At 40.3% G+C, this 16,347-nt stretch overlaps 2 protein-coding genes and 1 long non-coding RNA gene across 7 annotated transcripts in view; 2 read left to right on the top strand and 1 right to left on the bottom strand.

Moving 5' to 3' along the window:
* The first annotated feature begins 1,724 nt into the window (after positions 1 to 1,724).
* Positions 1,725 to 6,937, top strand: slc10a2 (solute carrier family 10 member 2). The gene is made up of 6 exons (XM_037108893.1): positions 1,725 to 2,306; positions 2,929 to 3,047; positions 3,209 to 3,297; positions 3,407 to 3,582; positions 4,065 to 4,222; positions 5,114 to 6,937. The coding sequence occupies exons 1-6, from the start codon at positions 1,912 to 1,914 to the stop codon at positions 5,287 to 5,289; spliced, it is 1,113 nt and encodes a 370-aa protein (XP_036964788.1). The 5' UTR covers positions 1,725 to 1,911; the 3' UTR covers positions 5,290 to 6,937.
* Positions 6,938 to 8,915: 1,978 nt separating this feature from the next.
* Positions 8,916 to 16,347, top strand: part of si:dkey-3d4.3 (host cell factor 2) — an 11,180-nt gene continuing 3,748 nt past the window's right edge. Inside the window, exons 1-6 of one of the 5 annotated variants that reach the window (XM_037108891.1) lie at positions 8,916 to 9,047; positions 10,176 to 10,292; positions 13,865 to 14,054; positions 14,251 to 14,333; positions 14,436 to 14,514; positions 15,760 to 15,806. In XM_037108891.1, the coding sequence (XP_036964786.1) occupies positions 13,889 to 14,054; positions 14,251 to 14,333; positions 14,436 to 14,514; positions 15,760 to 15,806 (375 nt within the window). In that variant the 5' untranslated portion in view covers positions 8,916 to 9,047; positions 10,176 to 10,292; positions 13,865 to 13,888. Of the gene's footprint in view, positions 9,048 to 9,454; positions 9,586 to 9,663; positions 9,683 to 10,175; positions 10,293 to 13,864; positions 14,055 to 14,250; positions 14,515 to 15,759; positions 15,807 to 16,347 lie in introns of those variants that run through there. The other 4 variants (XM_037108886.1, XM_037108887.1, XM_037108889.1 and 1 more) reach the window with 4 other exon arrangements.
* Positions 15,815 to 16,347, bottom strand: part of LOC119025392 — a 27,747-nt gene continuing 27,214 nt past the window's right edge. Inside the window, exon 4 of the long non-coding RNA XR_005076807.1 lies at positions 15,815 to 16,330. This is a non-coding gene — a long non-coding RNA (uncharacterized LOC119025392). The remainder of the gene's footprint in view (positions 16,331 to 16,347) is intronic.

Below are 16,347 nucleotides of genomic sequence, written 5' to 3'. Positions count from 1 at the left end.
CCTGTTGTGCTCATATACTGTGAATTTAAATCATTACAGACAAAAAAAAGTGATACCAAAAATATTAAAACTTTGCAGTTACTGGACATCAGTTCCAGTGTTAGTCTAATGAAAGTTTGGCTTCCTGCAAACCACTAATATGTTGAGTTTATACAATTCTTGTTGCAACTTTACATTTGTTTTGTTTTTTATGTTATGTTATTATATCTGTGCTTATGGTTTGAATATGTTTTGGCACCAAAAATAATATGAGGTTAGGTTTCAGAAAAGATCTTTTGTTGGCTACACATCGTCAAAAACACTCAGCTTGTTGCCACAAACACAGCTGGTAAAAGCAGTTTCGCGCGTGCAGATGTTGAAACGACGTCTCCAGCGGTGGTCTCGTGTTTGGCAGCCGCTTCGCTCGGCTGTCACACACGTTTCAGTCGACTTTAACAGAACGACAAAGTCTGAGTTTAAATGTCCTCACTGAACCAAACTTATCTGGCAAAGATTGAACAATTTTATGTGTTGCAAAGGTTGTGTATATTGCCACGTTCACTGTTGGACTGCATGAAAAATGCACAGATGACACAGTCGCTTTTATTGTACCTGCTACATTTTATTGCATATGTTTCCAAACGTGTCCACGAAATGTGACTGAAAGGTGGAAATCTTGCTAGTGCTCCTCATTGTTCATACATCATTTAATAGTGAGCAGCTTGCAGTGTTTCATATATGACACATTTCTTTATGGTGCTGACTGGTTGTCCTTTAACTTTAGAGTTAAGGATTTCCCCGATCATCCTGACTAACACAACTCTTCAGCAGGACCCTGCAAGATAGAAAGAAAGGTTTAAGAGAAACAGAAGGGTTTGTGTTTGTGCAAGGTGACACAAAAGTAGTTCATCAAAGCCCCAAACAATGAGCGTCGACTTCTGAACATTTTATGTAACTGAAGAACTGAAGAAAGACATTTTATCACGCTTGGCTCGAGCAGGAGGCAGGTTGACCCAAATTGCCTATAAAAAAATGGTTCCTTCCCACTCGGACCTTTTGTTATTTTATTATTATCACTTTATAACATCGAATTACGATGGATATAATTTACAAGGGGTTTACAGATTTTACAAAAAAAACGCTGAATCAATTTCAGCAACTTGGAACTGTAGATTAAAAAGAAAAGATTTAAAACAAAGTTTGAGCAGGGAATCACCTGAGCAACAGGTTTTTCATTTCAGCCATTTAACCCTGTAACTCAGTCGGCATCTTCTCACTCAGACAGTTGTTGCATATTTACAGCTGTTTCCTGATTGACCGTCCTCTCCTTCACTGCCTCGGGTACCTTATCATTATTGATAGGTTTCTAAAAGCCTGACTGCAAATGTTTCAGAATGTTTCTTTTATTTAGTAATCCACTGTGTGATTTGATTACACCAAACAGACAGAAGAATGTCACGGTGGGTGATTTTTATTGGCACTGTGCAGAGAACCTTGGCACACAGGGTGTGTCCAAAGCATCTTCCTTCCTTACTGGCATTAAAGGGCTGATGATGCTGCATAGCGTCGCTGTCCAATAAAGTTTTTACACACCAAAGAGCAATAAAAGTTGGAGCTGTGGTCCAATCACACTGCACATTTGAGAATGATTCCTTTTATATGCATGTGCTTCTGAACACTGACCCCATAAAACACAACAGGTATTGGTTAATTTTTGATTTTTTTTTTTTTTCCTCCCAGTGTTTATGTGGCTGTGGCAGCGTGGGCATAAAGAGCAGTGAGCCGGACGCCTCCTCTCACTGTCACCATCATCCTCTTGGATATCGGAGAGGGAGAAGCTGGAGTCGTGCTGAGGAATCTTGTGAACTCTGAGGAAGCTCTCCTCCACTCTTCGCTGATTATCCTCTTCTTCTCCCTTTTATATTAACCACAATGGCGACACATGCGGTGCCTGAGGGCTGCGACGCTCTGGCCACAATCTGCTCAGGCGCCGACCTTGAAGGCTGCTTGGTTCCTCCAAGTGACTTCAACGCAGTCCTGGGCCTGGTGCTGAGCACGGTGCTCACCATCATGCTTGCTATGATCATGTTCTCCATGGGTTGCACTGTGGAGGCCACGAAGCTGTGGGGCCACATCAAGAGACCGTGGGGCATCTTCATCGGCTTCCTCTGCCAGTTCGGCATCATGCCTTTCACAGCCTTCGCCTTGTCGCTGGCCTTCAACGTGCTGCCTGTGCAGGCTATCGTGATCGTCATTATGGGCTGCTGTCCTGGAGGCACCGGCTCCAACATCATCTGCTACTGGCTGGATGGAGACATGGACCTGAGGTGAGGAACCAGCTGGTTAACTGTGTTGTTAGATGCCTGAAAGCTGCCCAGCTATTTAAAAAAAAACAAATCCACCTGATGTGTTGACTGACAGGAGAGACGGATCGTTGCTCTCAGTTTAAAGGAAGACTTTGAGCACAACACAGTTACTCATTTTATAACCATGTTTCTATGAGTTGTCTCTGATAAAAAGGATTACAAAAAGTTACCGTTTGATAATTTGAAAACAGTAAATGTGTCTGTGTTTACGCTCAACATGTGTTTGAGACAGAACAACACTAAATGAACCCCCTGTTGGCAACTCAGGTGGGGAATTTTTCGATAAATAACCCGATTTATAACCTAAATGTTTGTTCCCGTGTGAGTTTCTAATGAGGCTGTCCTGTAGTACAAGTAGGGACTCTGTGAGGAATCATTCTCAGGACCCTCATAAGCCCCTTTTTGTGTTTTGTGTGTTAAAGTGTAAAAGTATGAGGTCATATTTGGACCAAAAGATTTCTTAAATTTCTCCAGCCACCTCCCTATTTTTGGAACATGTGCTTCTTGACAGAATGTCATGAAACACATGTTATTCATTTATAATGTGTTTGACATTTCTTATCTGTATTCACCTCGTCCTCAGTATCAGTATGACGGCCTGTTCGTCGATCATGGCCTTGGGGATGATGCCTCTCTGCCTGCTCATTTACACCTCCATCTGGACCTCCAGCGGCAGCATCCAGATCCCATACGACAGCATTGGTGAGCAGAAAAACAGTTGATTACTGGTCCGTACAGCAGACATGTTTACTTTCTGAGGCTTCTGAGGCTTAAACAGTATTTTATATGAATAGATGTTTAAACAGTATTCAGCATGTTCATCACAATCCAGCTGCTCTGATATGAAATCTGTGTTTCCTCAGGTATCACCCTCGTGTCCCTTCTTGTCCCGATCGCTCTGGGGATTTATGTTAAAAAGAGGTGGCCCCACTTTGCAAAGAAGATTCTCAGGGTAGGAAAACACTGAAACTTTCTGCTTCTGTGCTGACGTTCGAGATCATTTCTGGGATTTGTTGTGATATTTAAATGTTGTGACTCTTTTTTGCGTCTGCTCTGCACAGATCGGGTCCATTGCAGGCTTCGCTCTCATTGTCATCATAGCCGTGGTCGGTGGAGTTCTCTACCAGTCCTCCTGGACCATCGCTCCCTCCCTTTGGATTATCGGAACCATCTACCCCTTCATTGGTTTCGGCCTGGGCTTCGTCCTGGCTCGCATTGCAGGTCAACCCTGGTACAGGTAGGCTGGCAGCATTGTCATTATGTGTGCGTGTAAAAATCCTGTTATAAAAATCCTGTTTCCTTGCTTTTTTATTTTATTGTTTAATGCGTTTATGAATCATTAACCACTCCTGCAACCCGATCACCATAGTAAACGTTGGCATTGTGTTTCTGCAAAACCACTGATATGTTGAAACATCACTTTACGCTGCAACTTTTTTATGTTGCAATAACAGACAAAAAGCACTTAGTTAAGATTTGGAAATGATCATGATCATTTAGCTTGAAATACCAGTTTTTACCCCCACAACTGTGGGGTCACTGTCATGGCAGCCTTCTCCTCGTGTACATATGAAAGTTGAAAGACGCATTTTGTGACACAGGCAAATGCAGAAACATTCAACATTCATCCTGGCGAGTCGGCTGCTACTGCATCAACAAACACATCACTAAAAAAAAAACCACATAATTACTCTGTTTATCATCCCCTGCTTTGTTCAGATGTCGAACCATCGCCTTGGAGACGGGTTTCCAGAACTCCCAGCTGTGCAGCACCATCGTCCAGCTGTCCTTCAGCCCCGCCGAGCTGGAGATCATGTTCGCGTTCCCTCTCATCTACAGCATCTTCCAGCTGGTGGTGGCAGTCATATTTGTGGGAAGTGAGTATCGCAGGCAGGCAATTTTTGGCAAATGGGAAAAGTTTTGTTCAGTTTTCATGGGTTAGTAGCATAGACGGTGGCTTGTTATCAGGTGAACATGTGGCTGAAGCTGTCTCACCTCTTCATACACAGTAAAAGTCTCTTTAAAGGTTGCAGTGGAGAGTTTTATGGTCAGGTAATACTGTAAGAGAAGTGTGTACCTGATTTTTGACCTGCTTCCTGTTCATATCTGATTCGTTGTATAAATGATACGAGTAGTGGAGGAGAGCGGCTGCTTGTCTGCATAGAGTTCAAGGATAATAATCAGATTTAAAGACAATAAAGGATCTGATAAGGAGCTGTATAATTTATATGAAACACAATGCTAGTGTTAGCCTCCATGCTAGCTTCTAGCTCATGCTTGCTGCTCTGCCGATGCAGCTATCTAATATCTAAATATCAAAAAGACCACAGATGGAAACTGCACTCCTGCAAGGGAAGTTAAGATCTTTTTTGTTAAATTCAAAAATGACAAACAACTGCAAAGTAGAGCATAAAAGCGGCGTCATTTGACCGCACCTCATTTTTTGTCACATTTACGCAATCAAACAAGGCTTGATCTTGATATAGGAACAATGAGTTGGTGGCAGTAAAGCCTTTCTTCTGTGTAGACAGCTCCCTTCAGTCATCGTCTTATCATCCCTTAAAGTTTTTACAGCTTCCTGTTTCCCCAAACAAGAATAATTAAGTGGCAGAACAAGAAGAAGTTGACCATTAAATGACAGAAAGTGTCTGGAGGAAAGGCTTATTCACTGAATCCTGGTCAATTTCAAGGCTGTTTTAAAATATAAATGACGAGATGACTGATCTGAGTTTCTGAAACCGTGGTTTGTTTGTTTTTTTCCTCGACAGGCTACCAGGTATATAAAAAGCATCTGCGCTGCGGTTCACCTGAAGAAGACAGTGAGGCTGAAGTCGGCGGCGGTGAGAAGAAGGACCGTGCTGTGGAGAACAACGCCTTCGAGTGTGACGAGCATGGCAACAGTGAAGAGAAGGATAAGGACATGAGCAAGAACACCCAGCTGTGAGATCACACACCTGCAAATCACAGACTCTGGACTATCAGTACGAACACGAGGGCCTGACTCAACTGTGAACACACACTGCACTCTGCAGGCCGTCTCCTCTAGTACGGCCAGAAATGAACATCAGCTGTGGGGGTGCGGTGACTCAAGACACTGAATTCTGTTATGTTGAATTGTTTTGTCTCAGTAGTTTAACATTAGGCCTTCCTTTCCTTAATTTATTCATATAATTATTTAAAACAACTTTACTGTTGTGTTCCCTGATCAACGCATTTCCACTTAACATGTCTACACAATTCAAAGTGAATTTTTTTCAGCTATTTATGTGGATTAAACTGGTCCGCACACATTTTTGTTAACACGCACTGAATGGTGCAAAAAAACTGAATACAACTGCAGATGTTTATAATTTATCTGAGAGGACGCCGAGCTGCGTCACATGAGGAGAATTATGTGTGCACATCTGACAGCCTGCTGTCGATCCTGACAGACTCACACTGATGTGAGAAACTAATAGGTTATGTATTTTGTATCCTCGGTCTCTTTTCTGATGTAGCAGATGAAATCTGTTGTACACACCAGCTTTGGCACGACTTCTGTTGTGTGTTCTCCTCTTTCAGTTCTTCTATACCTCATTTATGTTAGTGGATGAAAAGATGTAGGAGTTGTTTTTAAAGAATAGAGCTTATCACATTTTCAGAGTCATTAAATGCTCCTTTTTTTTCCAGTTTGTAATATTTCATAAGCTACATTTTGTCATATCTATCGAGCTGCAGAAGCTGGTATAGCATGATTACAGTATATTTATGATACATATTCCAACTTTAAAGCTGAGACAGACGGCTTTTCATGTGTCTGAGCGGTTTTACAATATCGCAGAGACAACAATAGCAACATGGCTACTGTCCAGCGATAAAAAAAAAACAACTAAAAATCCTGACAGCCTGCGCTCAGTGCTATCAAAAAGAGTCAAACACCTGGTTTTATTAATAAGTGGGCAAGTTCTGTTGCACACTGAACTCGTAGAATGAATGCTGGTTTCACGTCGTGGTGGTAGGAGGAAACGCGTATTAGGGACATCTTCACCTTCTTTGCCTCCTCCTTTTGCAGCGCAGTCATTCCAGTTGTTCCGCCATTACCTGGGGATAGTGACCGGGGAAAACAATGAAACTTATTGTTTTAGTGGTGCAGTGGCAGCCATGATTCCTTTGTTCTTCAGTTTGCCTTTCAGGAAATATCCGGCCTGGTCGCAGGCCAAATGTCAGGAAAACAAGACGTATACAGAGAAGGTATCATTTCCCTGCAGCCATAACACTGTGCAAGAATCCAAAATCATAACTTAGAGCATATAAAAGTTGACTACTGCAAGTTTAATTTATTAGTATGTGTTGTTGAACGCAGAATTCAAGCAGGTTTTAGAACAGCTGATAATCTGTTAATCTGCTCCGTCTGTTGAAAGCTCAATTTTCCTGGATGTGAAGAACAAAATATTTTACAAAACCTCTGCGCTGTCCTCTTCACTACTGTTTGACAATGGTGCCTTCTGTAATAATGTATTTTTCTCTGAACATTTGTGACTATTTAGTTGTAATAATTCATTTTTTTGATATGAGTACTAGTATTCACCTCAATAAACATATTAATATTTGTACGTTATGCCTTTTTTATGTGTTTAATCGACCTCTGTGCCCTTCATGAAAGAAACAAGCACATGTAGAAGTTCATCTCCTATAGTAATGCAATAAAACATTAACATGCACAGAACACGTAAGCCCAGCTCAAGGTCAGAAACCTTCCCATCGTAAAATAATCAACATTTAATTCTTACAGTTGTACAAAGTCCAAACTGTGACAGCAAAAGCACAAACCTACATAAAATCTAAGTGCTGTCATGTGATGATAAACTTGTCCAGCTGTCGATGACATAACTGAAGTGTCCAGCCGAAGACATCCAGAACTTGAGAGTGAGCTCGACCCGCTCGCCCCTCCTTCATCAGTGCACTGGAGCTGCCTTCACTTACTGTTGGATGTAGTGGGAATTCTCATACTTTCTCTCTGACTCCTCCTCTTAGTCTTTTAGAAGTTCACAAGTTGACATTTTATCATTCTTTGTTAAGTTTGGTGACTGCATGTTATTCTGTACGGTGGCCCTGAAGTGCAAATCACAACAACAAAACAGACAACACAACAACAAATTACTAACCACAACATCAAATCTGATTTGCTGTTGTGTTTTTTGTTTTTTTTGGATGTGTTGTTTACTGTTGTGATTTGCACTTCAGGGCCACGGTAATTCCAGCATTGCTCCACACACCTTCATCACCTTCACACCAATCAGCCAGAATAGAAAACACCTTTTTTTTTTTGGTTTTTTTAATGTTCAGGGCCTTTAATACGATTATTTAACAAACCTATCTAACAAACATATCTAGTTGATGATGTGCTGAAACGACCAGGCTATAACAAATTAATTTCCCCCTGTAAAGGTTTCTTTTGGAGAATTCCCAAACTAAAAAAAATGTCTAAAAGGAAACTATAAAGACGTTCAGTAACATTACATATGTCATTGTTATTTTTCTGCTAACATTTGTACAGCCATGTGTAGCTAACAGGCTCAAACGTGAATTACAAAACAAAATCTTTGTGGGCTCAGGTAGTAACAAGTCTGGGGTAGCCTACTGTGTCTTTAATATTAATACTGTTATATTATTAGTTGAGCTGTCACATTCCAGGTGAGTGACACATCAGCCTAAGTACAAGGTATTCATCTTCATTTCATTTAAGCAGCTTTGGAAACAACAGAGGAAACACCAACTACCTGTGAGATGTCGACAGTAATATAGATTGGTTGGTAATGTTCCAGTAAATATATGTATATATGGGCACTGGCATTTTAACCACATAAGCTCAAAGGTATCTAGTGTCACAGTCTTCAAACAAGTTATGGCTGGTGTGTTAGCAAATGTTCAGCACATTAACAGGGTAATCAGCACATTTGTAAAAAAAAAAAAAAAAAAAGGTGCCCAATATACATCAAGCTGTATATAACCTGTGCACACAAATTAGCTATCCAATTATTTTATGCATTTAAATAACTTAAAGGTCCAATTTGAAAAATGTATGTTTAAGCATCATTCCCAACCCAAGTGACGATCCAGCCTTGAGTTGTTAATGAGGCTCAAAGATCAACTTTCATGGGATCTTAATTTAAAACCACAAACGCTCAAAGCTGCAGAGTTTCACAGTCATGAGCTCTGAAACCTGAAGCTAAGCCTTTAAAACAAGTTATGGCTAATAGGTTAGCAGACATGTAGCATGTCACCAAATACATCAAGTTAAACTAAAAATATATCTAATTTGTACATTTAATTTACTTTTAACCATTTTAATGACTTTGTTAGCTACAATCACTGCTTAAATTCTTTCATCAATATTCATAATAATGCTGCTGCATCAGTTGCATTTTGTGACTGCGGTCAAACCAGCTTCCACTTCTAAAATGCCTGATCAGTCTGTTATTAACTTATTGTGTTTTTAATAGTAAAACTCCGCGTAGAGTCCGTTTTATGGTGCAATCATATCTGCAATGAAAATGTCATTATACTGCTCTAAATTTCCACTTACGCAATATTACGTCCAACCATGCACCACGGTCTGTCTTCACCACTTTCAAACGTCGGAGCCGCAGTTTACGCAGAGACCCTGAACGCAGCACGGCTGGTCTACAGAGAGACAACAGTCGGACGGAGAGGAGCCGCGTCGTAAGTAACTGATCGTTCTTAACGTTACAGCGACATTATTCACACATAAACAACCTGTCACACTGTTTCTCCGTACACAGACACTTTCACTCTGTAACGCGAGCTGTCTTTTATTCATTTACGTACGATAACGAACCAAGTAACGCTGCAGTCGGCGAAAAAGAAGCTCCAAAAAAAGTTCTCATTTCCTCCTCTTCTGCTTCTTCAAGCTTTACCGTTATTATTTAGCCTCGTCGAATCTGTTGACGCTTTAATGTATCAGACTGTTATTATTATTATCATTATACAGTAATAACTTAGTCAAACAATGTTAGTTACTCCATTTGCACAAGTAAACAGCTCAGTGTACTCGGCTGATGCTGCCTGGAAACTGGACCCCTCAAATTAACGGGTCGCATTCCTCCTGAAGCGGTTGTCATGCCGCTCACGAGCTGTTGACGTTAGCAGCAGCTAATGTTAACGAATGTTAGCTTTAGTTACGTTTTAACGCCTCGAACAGATGTTTCCACTCAATAATGACGCTTATAAATGAGCCAGAGTAATTAATCTAATCACTTATATTAAAGGGGAGTTATTAGTTAGTTCTCATGGAGGAGGAGAAAGTCTCCAAGGGAATCGGAAGGGAATATTTGCATGTAACGTTTTTAAAGTTTTAAGCTAGTAGCAGTTAAGCTAGTGGGACTTGGTCCAACAAAGTGTGTATTTTTGGGCTAATCACTGGTTCTGACTTCAAATGATGACAGTGTGTTGTTAATGGGTGTGTCAGCATGTGTTGAAAAGAAGCTCAGATGTAAAGTGTCTGACAGGAAATTGAGATTTTATCACAGCAGACGTGAAAAAACTTATGATATTTGATATTTTATTAATCAAAACTTTCAAGTATTGTCACAGAATACAGAGCGAATTAAAAACAGAGGATCCTGTTTGTGTGCCGTGTTGTGTCTGAGCTGTACTTCTCCACACTACTGCCTGCTGGTGTGGGAAACTGAGATTAACTTGAATTTGCATCCAAATTCAGTTGTTGCTGCAACATAAGTTTTTACATGACTCATCAGAACCACCTCAGATCAAGATGATGACACATTATGTTGCAATCACTGACATTTAAAAACCTTTATTGATTCACAGCAGTTCACAAACAGGCAGAGACTTCGCCAGCACCGAACAAAAGCACGAATACGTGTGGAGACAACCAATTCTGTGAGGATTTCACCACAGGAGCTCCATGAAGCAAGACAAGTTTCAGTGAGTACCACCGATGAATTAAACCAAAATATATTCGATCTACAGCGAAATATCACAGAAGACAACATGGACTTATATATAAAATAATGTTGTTGTATGACACATGTTCATTTGCTTGCATACAGTTCAGAATTCCACCGTGATGCTCGTGTTATATATCAAGTTTCTTGTCAGTGTGTTCAATTGATAAAAAAAACTCATGAGGCATTTTAACTGATAATACCAATAATAATAATAATAATAATAATAATGAAATTGTGCACGTCCATATACTGTGAAAATGGGATGTTCTGTGATGATTTACTTACTGTACTGTGAACATTTCATAACATTGACAACCCCAAACTGTAATCTAAGAAGCTCTGATATCCACGTGAATTGGATCTGGTCCGATAGAGCAGGTGGCTGACACTATTGGTAAATATTGACCTGCCACAGATATGTCAGTATCGATGTTTATGTGGTCTGATATGTGAAGAATAGACATACATTATCATTGACTTGGTTCAACTGTTGCTGTTGACCCTTTGTCCACCTCATTTAGAGGAGCAAAGCTGATAGAAATGACTTACAGTATAATGCAAACTGTCCTCCAAGTCATTAAGTTATTCAGCTAACTTTTTTATCAGTGTTGGTTGATGTTTACCTTATGTATTTTACTCATTTGTTGATTAGACTGATAAGACATACATCAATGAATTAATACACTACTTTAATGATAGTTCCTCCTCCACAACTGAGCTCAATGTATTTGTTGACATTCAAGTGTTGATTTAATCTGTACTTATCTCGCCAAAATGATCTGAACTGATGGCATCGCTCAGTCACTTTCCTATGAATGAAGTGTTACATTTTTCTTTTATCTCACATAACAAACAGACCGTGACAGCTCTTTATACAGGTAACAATGAGGTGTTTGGACAAGGGCGAGCGAGGTGTGTCACTACAATGTCACGACCTCCGAGCTGTTTGCTCATGTGACACCTTGATAAGACGTGGTAAAGAAGCCACCACGTAGGCAAGGTCAAGAGTGAGGGTATCGTCAGTGTGTCGCTGTGGAAAAGCTCAGTGTTCCTACTGGAAAATTACCTCTTTGTAACAGTAAGAGACTGTAAACCCGCCCTCAGTTTCCTCATGAATATTGTAAAAGATTGTTGGAGTGAGTCATCAGCTTTCTCAATGAATATTTCCACTGTCACGATTCATTTGTGGCTTCTTAAAAAGCTACAGCACAGAGAGATAGTAATTCATCTATGTGGTTTAGTTAGAGGTGGATAGGTGAGCATTTTAGAGCTGCGGCTATTATTTCATTAATCAGTAAGTCAATTGACAGAAAGTAACTGGTACTGGATTCTTCAGGCCAATGCTGATACCGTTATTATATTACTGATATTGATAAATCAGTCGATATTTTGTACATGCGTGTTTGCATTGATCCCTCAGCTGTAGATCGAACACTTGAGTCACAAAAATATGCATCCATTCATGAATATTTTACAGTTTAAAACAACATATGTGCCTTGAAACAATAACATTTACTAGAGATTCAGCAATTCAAAATCACCCCAAGAATATTTTTTCTCTACAAAAAAAACATTTTGCGATACCAGACACGGACACGATCGATCTGTCGGTCGGACTCTTACATCCACAGTGATGATGTCCTGATCAATATGGACATTTTTTTCCGATCCCAAGTATTTCTGTTCCAGGATGGATTCTCATATTAACAGATTGATATCTAAGCCCTGGTAGAAGTGACCACAGTATCACCAGGATCTCGTCTAAATACTATGAGATCAATAGTTACGACTTCTCCGTCTGTCTGTCACAGTCAAACACAAACTTCAGCTCTGTAAATGCTCGAGGTGCCGCTGAAAGAGTGCTGACACTGATGATAGCTGACCACAGTCATGATGGAGCTTTTTCAAAAGTCAGAAGTTCGACACCACAAACCTTGTCAAGCATGTAAAATTTAATCCCAGTGCAGAATAATGAGATTAAACCTCTGTGGTCTGAAGAAGAGGAGAGGAAAGATGTAATCTAGAAACAGAGAGAGAGTTTTATCACCGTCACTGACCGTGGGAAAGTCGTTCATGTCTGTTTAGATTTTGTGCTGTGTTGATGTTCAAACATCCAGAATCTCTCATTCCGAAAAGTACATAATGCCTTTTTTTAAGCTTTTGTACAAAGTATTGGTATCATATTGTTATCTGCAACACCAGCCTGGGTTTTACTTTGGTGTCAGATTGGAAAGGAAATCAGTGGTTTTGTTTGATTGAGGCTTTGAATTTTAATATTTTCCCAGGAAGTAGATTTACTGTAGCTCTTTAAGTCTTAATAAAATCAAAACCCAATGTATTTTGTTTTTTCTCTTAATTATGTCAAACTACAGGTTTATAGTTAGAGAATCAAATAGAAAATGTAAATTTCACTGGTGTTGCATCCAGAAAATCCACAGAATCAAAATTAGTCTCAGCGTTTATCTAAGTGACTGCATCACTGAAAGTGTTGTAAAATTATATTTTTCAACCAAATTGATCAAATGCAAACTCAGATATTAATAATCTTATAGTAATGATCTCATAGCTTGATGGGTTTCCTCCTGTATGAGAACATTTGGTGACTAGAGAGCGTTTCTCCCCGGAGAGATGCTTCACACTCTTTTTATGGCGGTGTATTTCCCTCCTGACAACCGAGCCAACAGCCGCAGTCAGGTGCTCTGTGAGTCACAGTCTCGGCAGAACACCCAAAGGAGACCAGCACTTCACAACCATAACAACTACACAACACACACAGGCCAGTCTCGTCATTGAAGGCTCCAGCAGCTGGAGATACAGCAGATATCAGGTATCGTCACATGTGGAAAGATAACGGATCATTAAACAGAAGCGCTCTCTTTCAGTCGTCAGAGCCATAATGTCACAGAGCACCTGACTGTCATTATCTCAGCATGATTGTAGTTTATGATGTGCTGAAGCAGGTTTTCCCCTTGTAGTTGTCTGGTGGTTTACATGATGCATCTCAGCCACAGCCACAGGATGTTATTCTCAATTTCCCCAACGTGAGAAAAAAACAAAGTCTGCCCCATATTAGACATGGCATGACTGCTGTCTGTGACTGTGTTGTTCAAATGATGCACTTGTTCCACATGTTTGTGAGTTGTGTCTAAATAGACAGAGATATCACACACACAGACACACTGCACACTGCATACTGAAGCAGCACCAAACTTATCCAGGAACACATGGAAAGCTTGATGTTATAAATTCACGCGGGTGTTATAAAGATAAACTGTATGTGTGATTTGAAAAGAGCATATGAGCTGAACTGAACTGACAGAAAACTGCTCTAATGGAGGGAACATCAAAATCAAGCACTTCTCTGGTTTTCACTTCCTGTGTGTTTCTCACACAAGACTCACACCTCTGCATAATCAAAGTAAAAATACAGTCATTTATAAGCAATTAAGTTGTTTTTGCATTTTGATATGCCAGAAAGTGCTTTGGAAACATTCCGCACTGAAAAATATTCAGTAACTTTTCTAAATACTCTGATTTTGCGTCTTCTAGGAAATGGTCCAGTGAGAGTGGACGATGCCAGCTATGAGTCAGAGTCCCTGCCTGTGGACTCAGCTCCCTCAGAGCAGCCAGTCGCCATGTGACCGCTACAAGCACGCCTGCTGCAGCTACGACGGAAATGTCTACATCCTGGGAGGAAGAGACAACGGCTGTCTGGGGGACTTCTGGAGGTACAGCGTGGGTAAGAGCCAGAGACACAACCGCTGCTCAATTTATTGTAGTATTGAGACTAGTAGGATTTAAATGATGCATGACATGTATAGAGAACTGCCTCTCTATAAAATGATGTTCTTAAAGCAAGAAAAGAAGAGAAAAGAAAAGAAAGAAGAGGAGCATGTCGCATCCAACCAATCATTTAATTCTGTGTGCTACTATAGTGTGTGACGAGTGGACGGAGTTAAACTGCACCGGTGAGGCTGCACCAGATGAACTCGAGGAACATTCTATGGTGGCCCATCAGGTACAAACTCACAATCATATGTTGCTCGGATCTCTCAGCTTGTACTCCGCTGCTTTGTGTGTCAGTACGTTCGATACGTTCACCAGATTCGACCTTTTTCAGGGCTTCCTGTACGTGTTCGGAGGCATGCTAGATTCTGCGTACACAAAGTTGAGATGTCCCCTCTGGGTGTTTGACATCGGTGAGTTTCACTGCACGGTACACCTACTGCATTACTGGCAGCCAGTGTTGGGATTTTCTCTGCAAATGCTCAGGCTTGACAGACGAAACCTGTTGTTGCATGTCGATTCAGGTCCCACGCCTCCGAGCCCCTGTGAAAATATTCAGCCCCTGTAGGTCAGCTGTGTGTGAAACCTGAGTCCCAAATTATATGTTAATGTCAACTATTTGACAAAAAGCAAGATTAAAATGATTAATTTATGCTGACAAATACAAATCAAAGAGTTTTTGAGGCATCCTACTTTGCAAAATGTCCTGGAGACACACTAACAGGACATACTTCCTGCACTGCAAATACCACAACTTGTTGGTTCCTGTCACTCCGCCTGGTTCAACACAGCTTTAATTGTTCCTCATTCACCTGCTCCGTTTTTAAAAGGGCTGTCTTGAACACCATTTTGGGACTTCAAAGCTCCAGTGACAGGATAGCATTTGTTCACATGGAGCAGAAATGCTCTCTTGCGGAACGTAGTTGATCATCACTTTTCGTCTCCATTAAGTGAAATCCTGAATCCTGTGACTGGAGACCTTTTCAGTGGTGTAACTTGGAAGATAGGCATGCTTTATGTCTCAGATATAAATCATAAAATAAGGATTTTTATTGCAACTTTGGCAATATCTGCTGCCTTCCCTTCCAGTTGTGGTGTATGGTAGCACTCTATTGATATGCTATCACTAATGATGTGTTAAAGATACTGATTTGGACATTGATCACCTTGGCAAAGGTAGAGGCTTTGAAGTTTTATTTCAGCTCTGCTGTCTTGTACGTGATGTTGGTTGATGTTGGCATTTTAATCAACCATAAGTAGTTTTTGAATGTCCAGTTCAGCTTTTATAGGACAATATTATAGCTATTGTTGAACTTTGGTGTAGAACATTGACTCTAAGAGCCAAAATATATCGTAATTTGTGAGAAAATTATTCAAAATCTGCACATACTTCAGAACATGAAATGCTCATACATGGAATCTGTGGTGACACGATGTGTAACTATTGTTTCCTGACTATTTTATGGCCCTCTCAACTTTTTAAATCAAATTTATGCAAACTATTCATCCATTTTTTAGGTAAGGTTGACCAAAGTTGATACATTCGAAGTGACCTGTCAATACATCACCATCAGCTGTGACAATAACTGATCATCAATAATGTATGATTGATCTCTGGGCTCTGCTTTATTTTCATTTCCCTTTGTTGTGTGTTTCAGCAAAGCAGCGGTGGGTGCACTGCCAGGGAAAGACGAGCTCCCCTCAGGTACAGAGCTCCATTCATATGGCAAAGATCCGAAGTAGTAACAGATGACATGAAACCTGGTGCCAAGTTTCTTTCTCTGCATTCTTCGTGAGAACAGTCATCGAGGATTAGAACCTGTTTTAAACTGATCATACACAACATTACCATGTCAATGATTACATGTTTTGGGAGTGTGATGAGGAGAATTAACAACACATTAGTGTGCTGTACTGAAGTTAGCTGGTGACTGAAAACAACAAGATTGCCATCAGATACAGGCAGTCTTTTCTGGAAGTGACCCTGTTTTACATTCCAGCTTCAGTCTGTAGCAGAACAACTGCTTTGTTAGCGTCAGCAGTGGCAACAACAAGGCCTTCAGGAAGAAAGATGTTAGAGTGCTGAACAAAACCCAAGACAAGTCATTTTATTGATACATTATTATACAGTGTTATGACAAATACATTTAAATGATCGACTTAGAAATATCACAAACATCACTTGTGTCCAGATCATGGCAGACATCTGATCTGAAGACCTGTTGGCACCTAAACAAGACAAAAAA

This window comes from Acanthopagrus latus, chromosome 9, assembly GCF_904848185.1.
Source record: "Acanthopagrus latus isolate v.2019 chromosome 9, fAcaLat1.1, whole genome shotgun sequence".
Classification (NCBI taxonomy): Eukaryota; Metazoa; Chordata; class Actinopteri; order Spariformes; family Sparidae; genus Acanthopagrus; species Acanthopagrus latus.
Note: the sequence above shows the minus strand (reverse complement) of the source record. Positions and strands in the feature narration are given on the sequence as shown.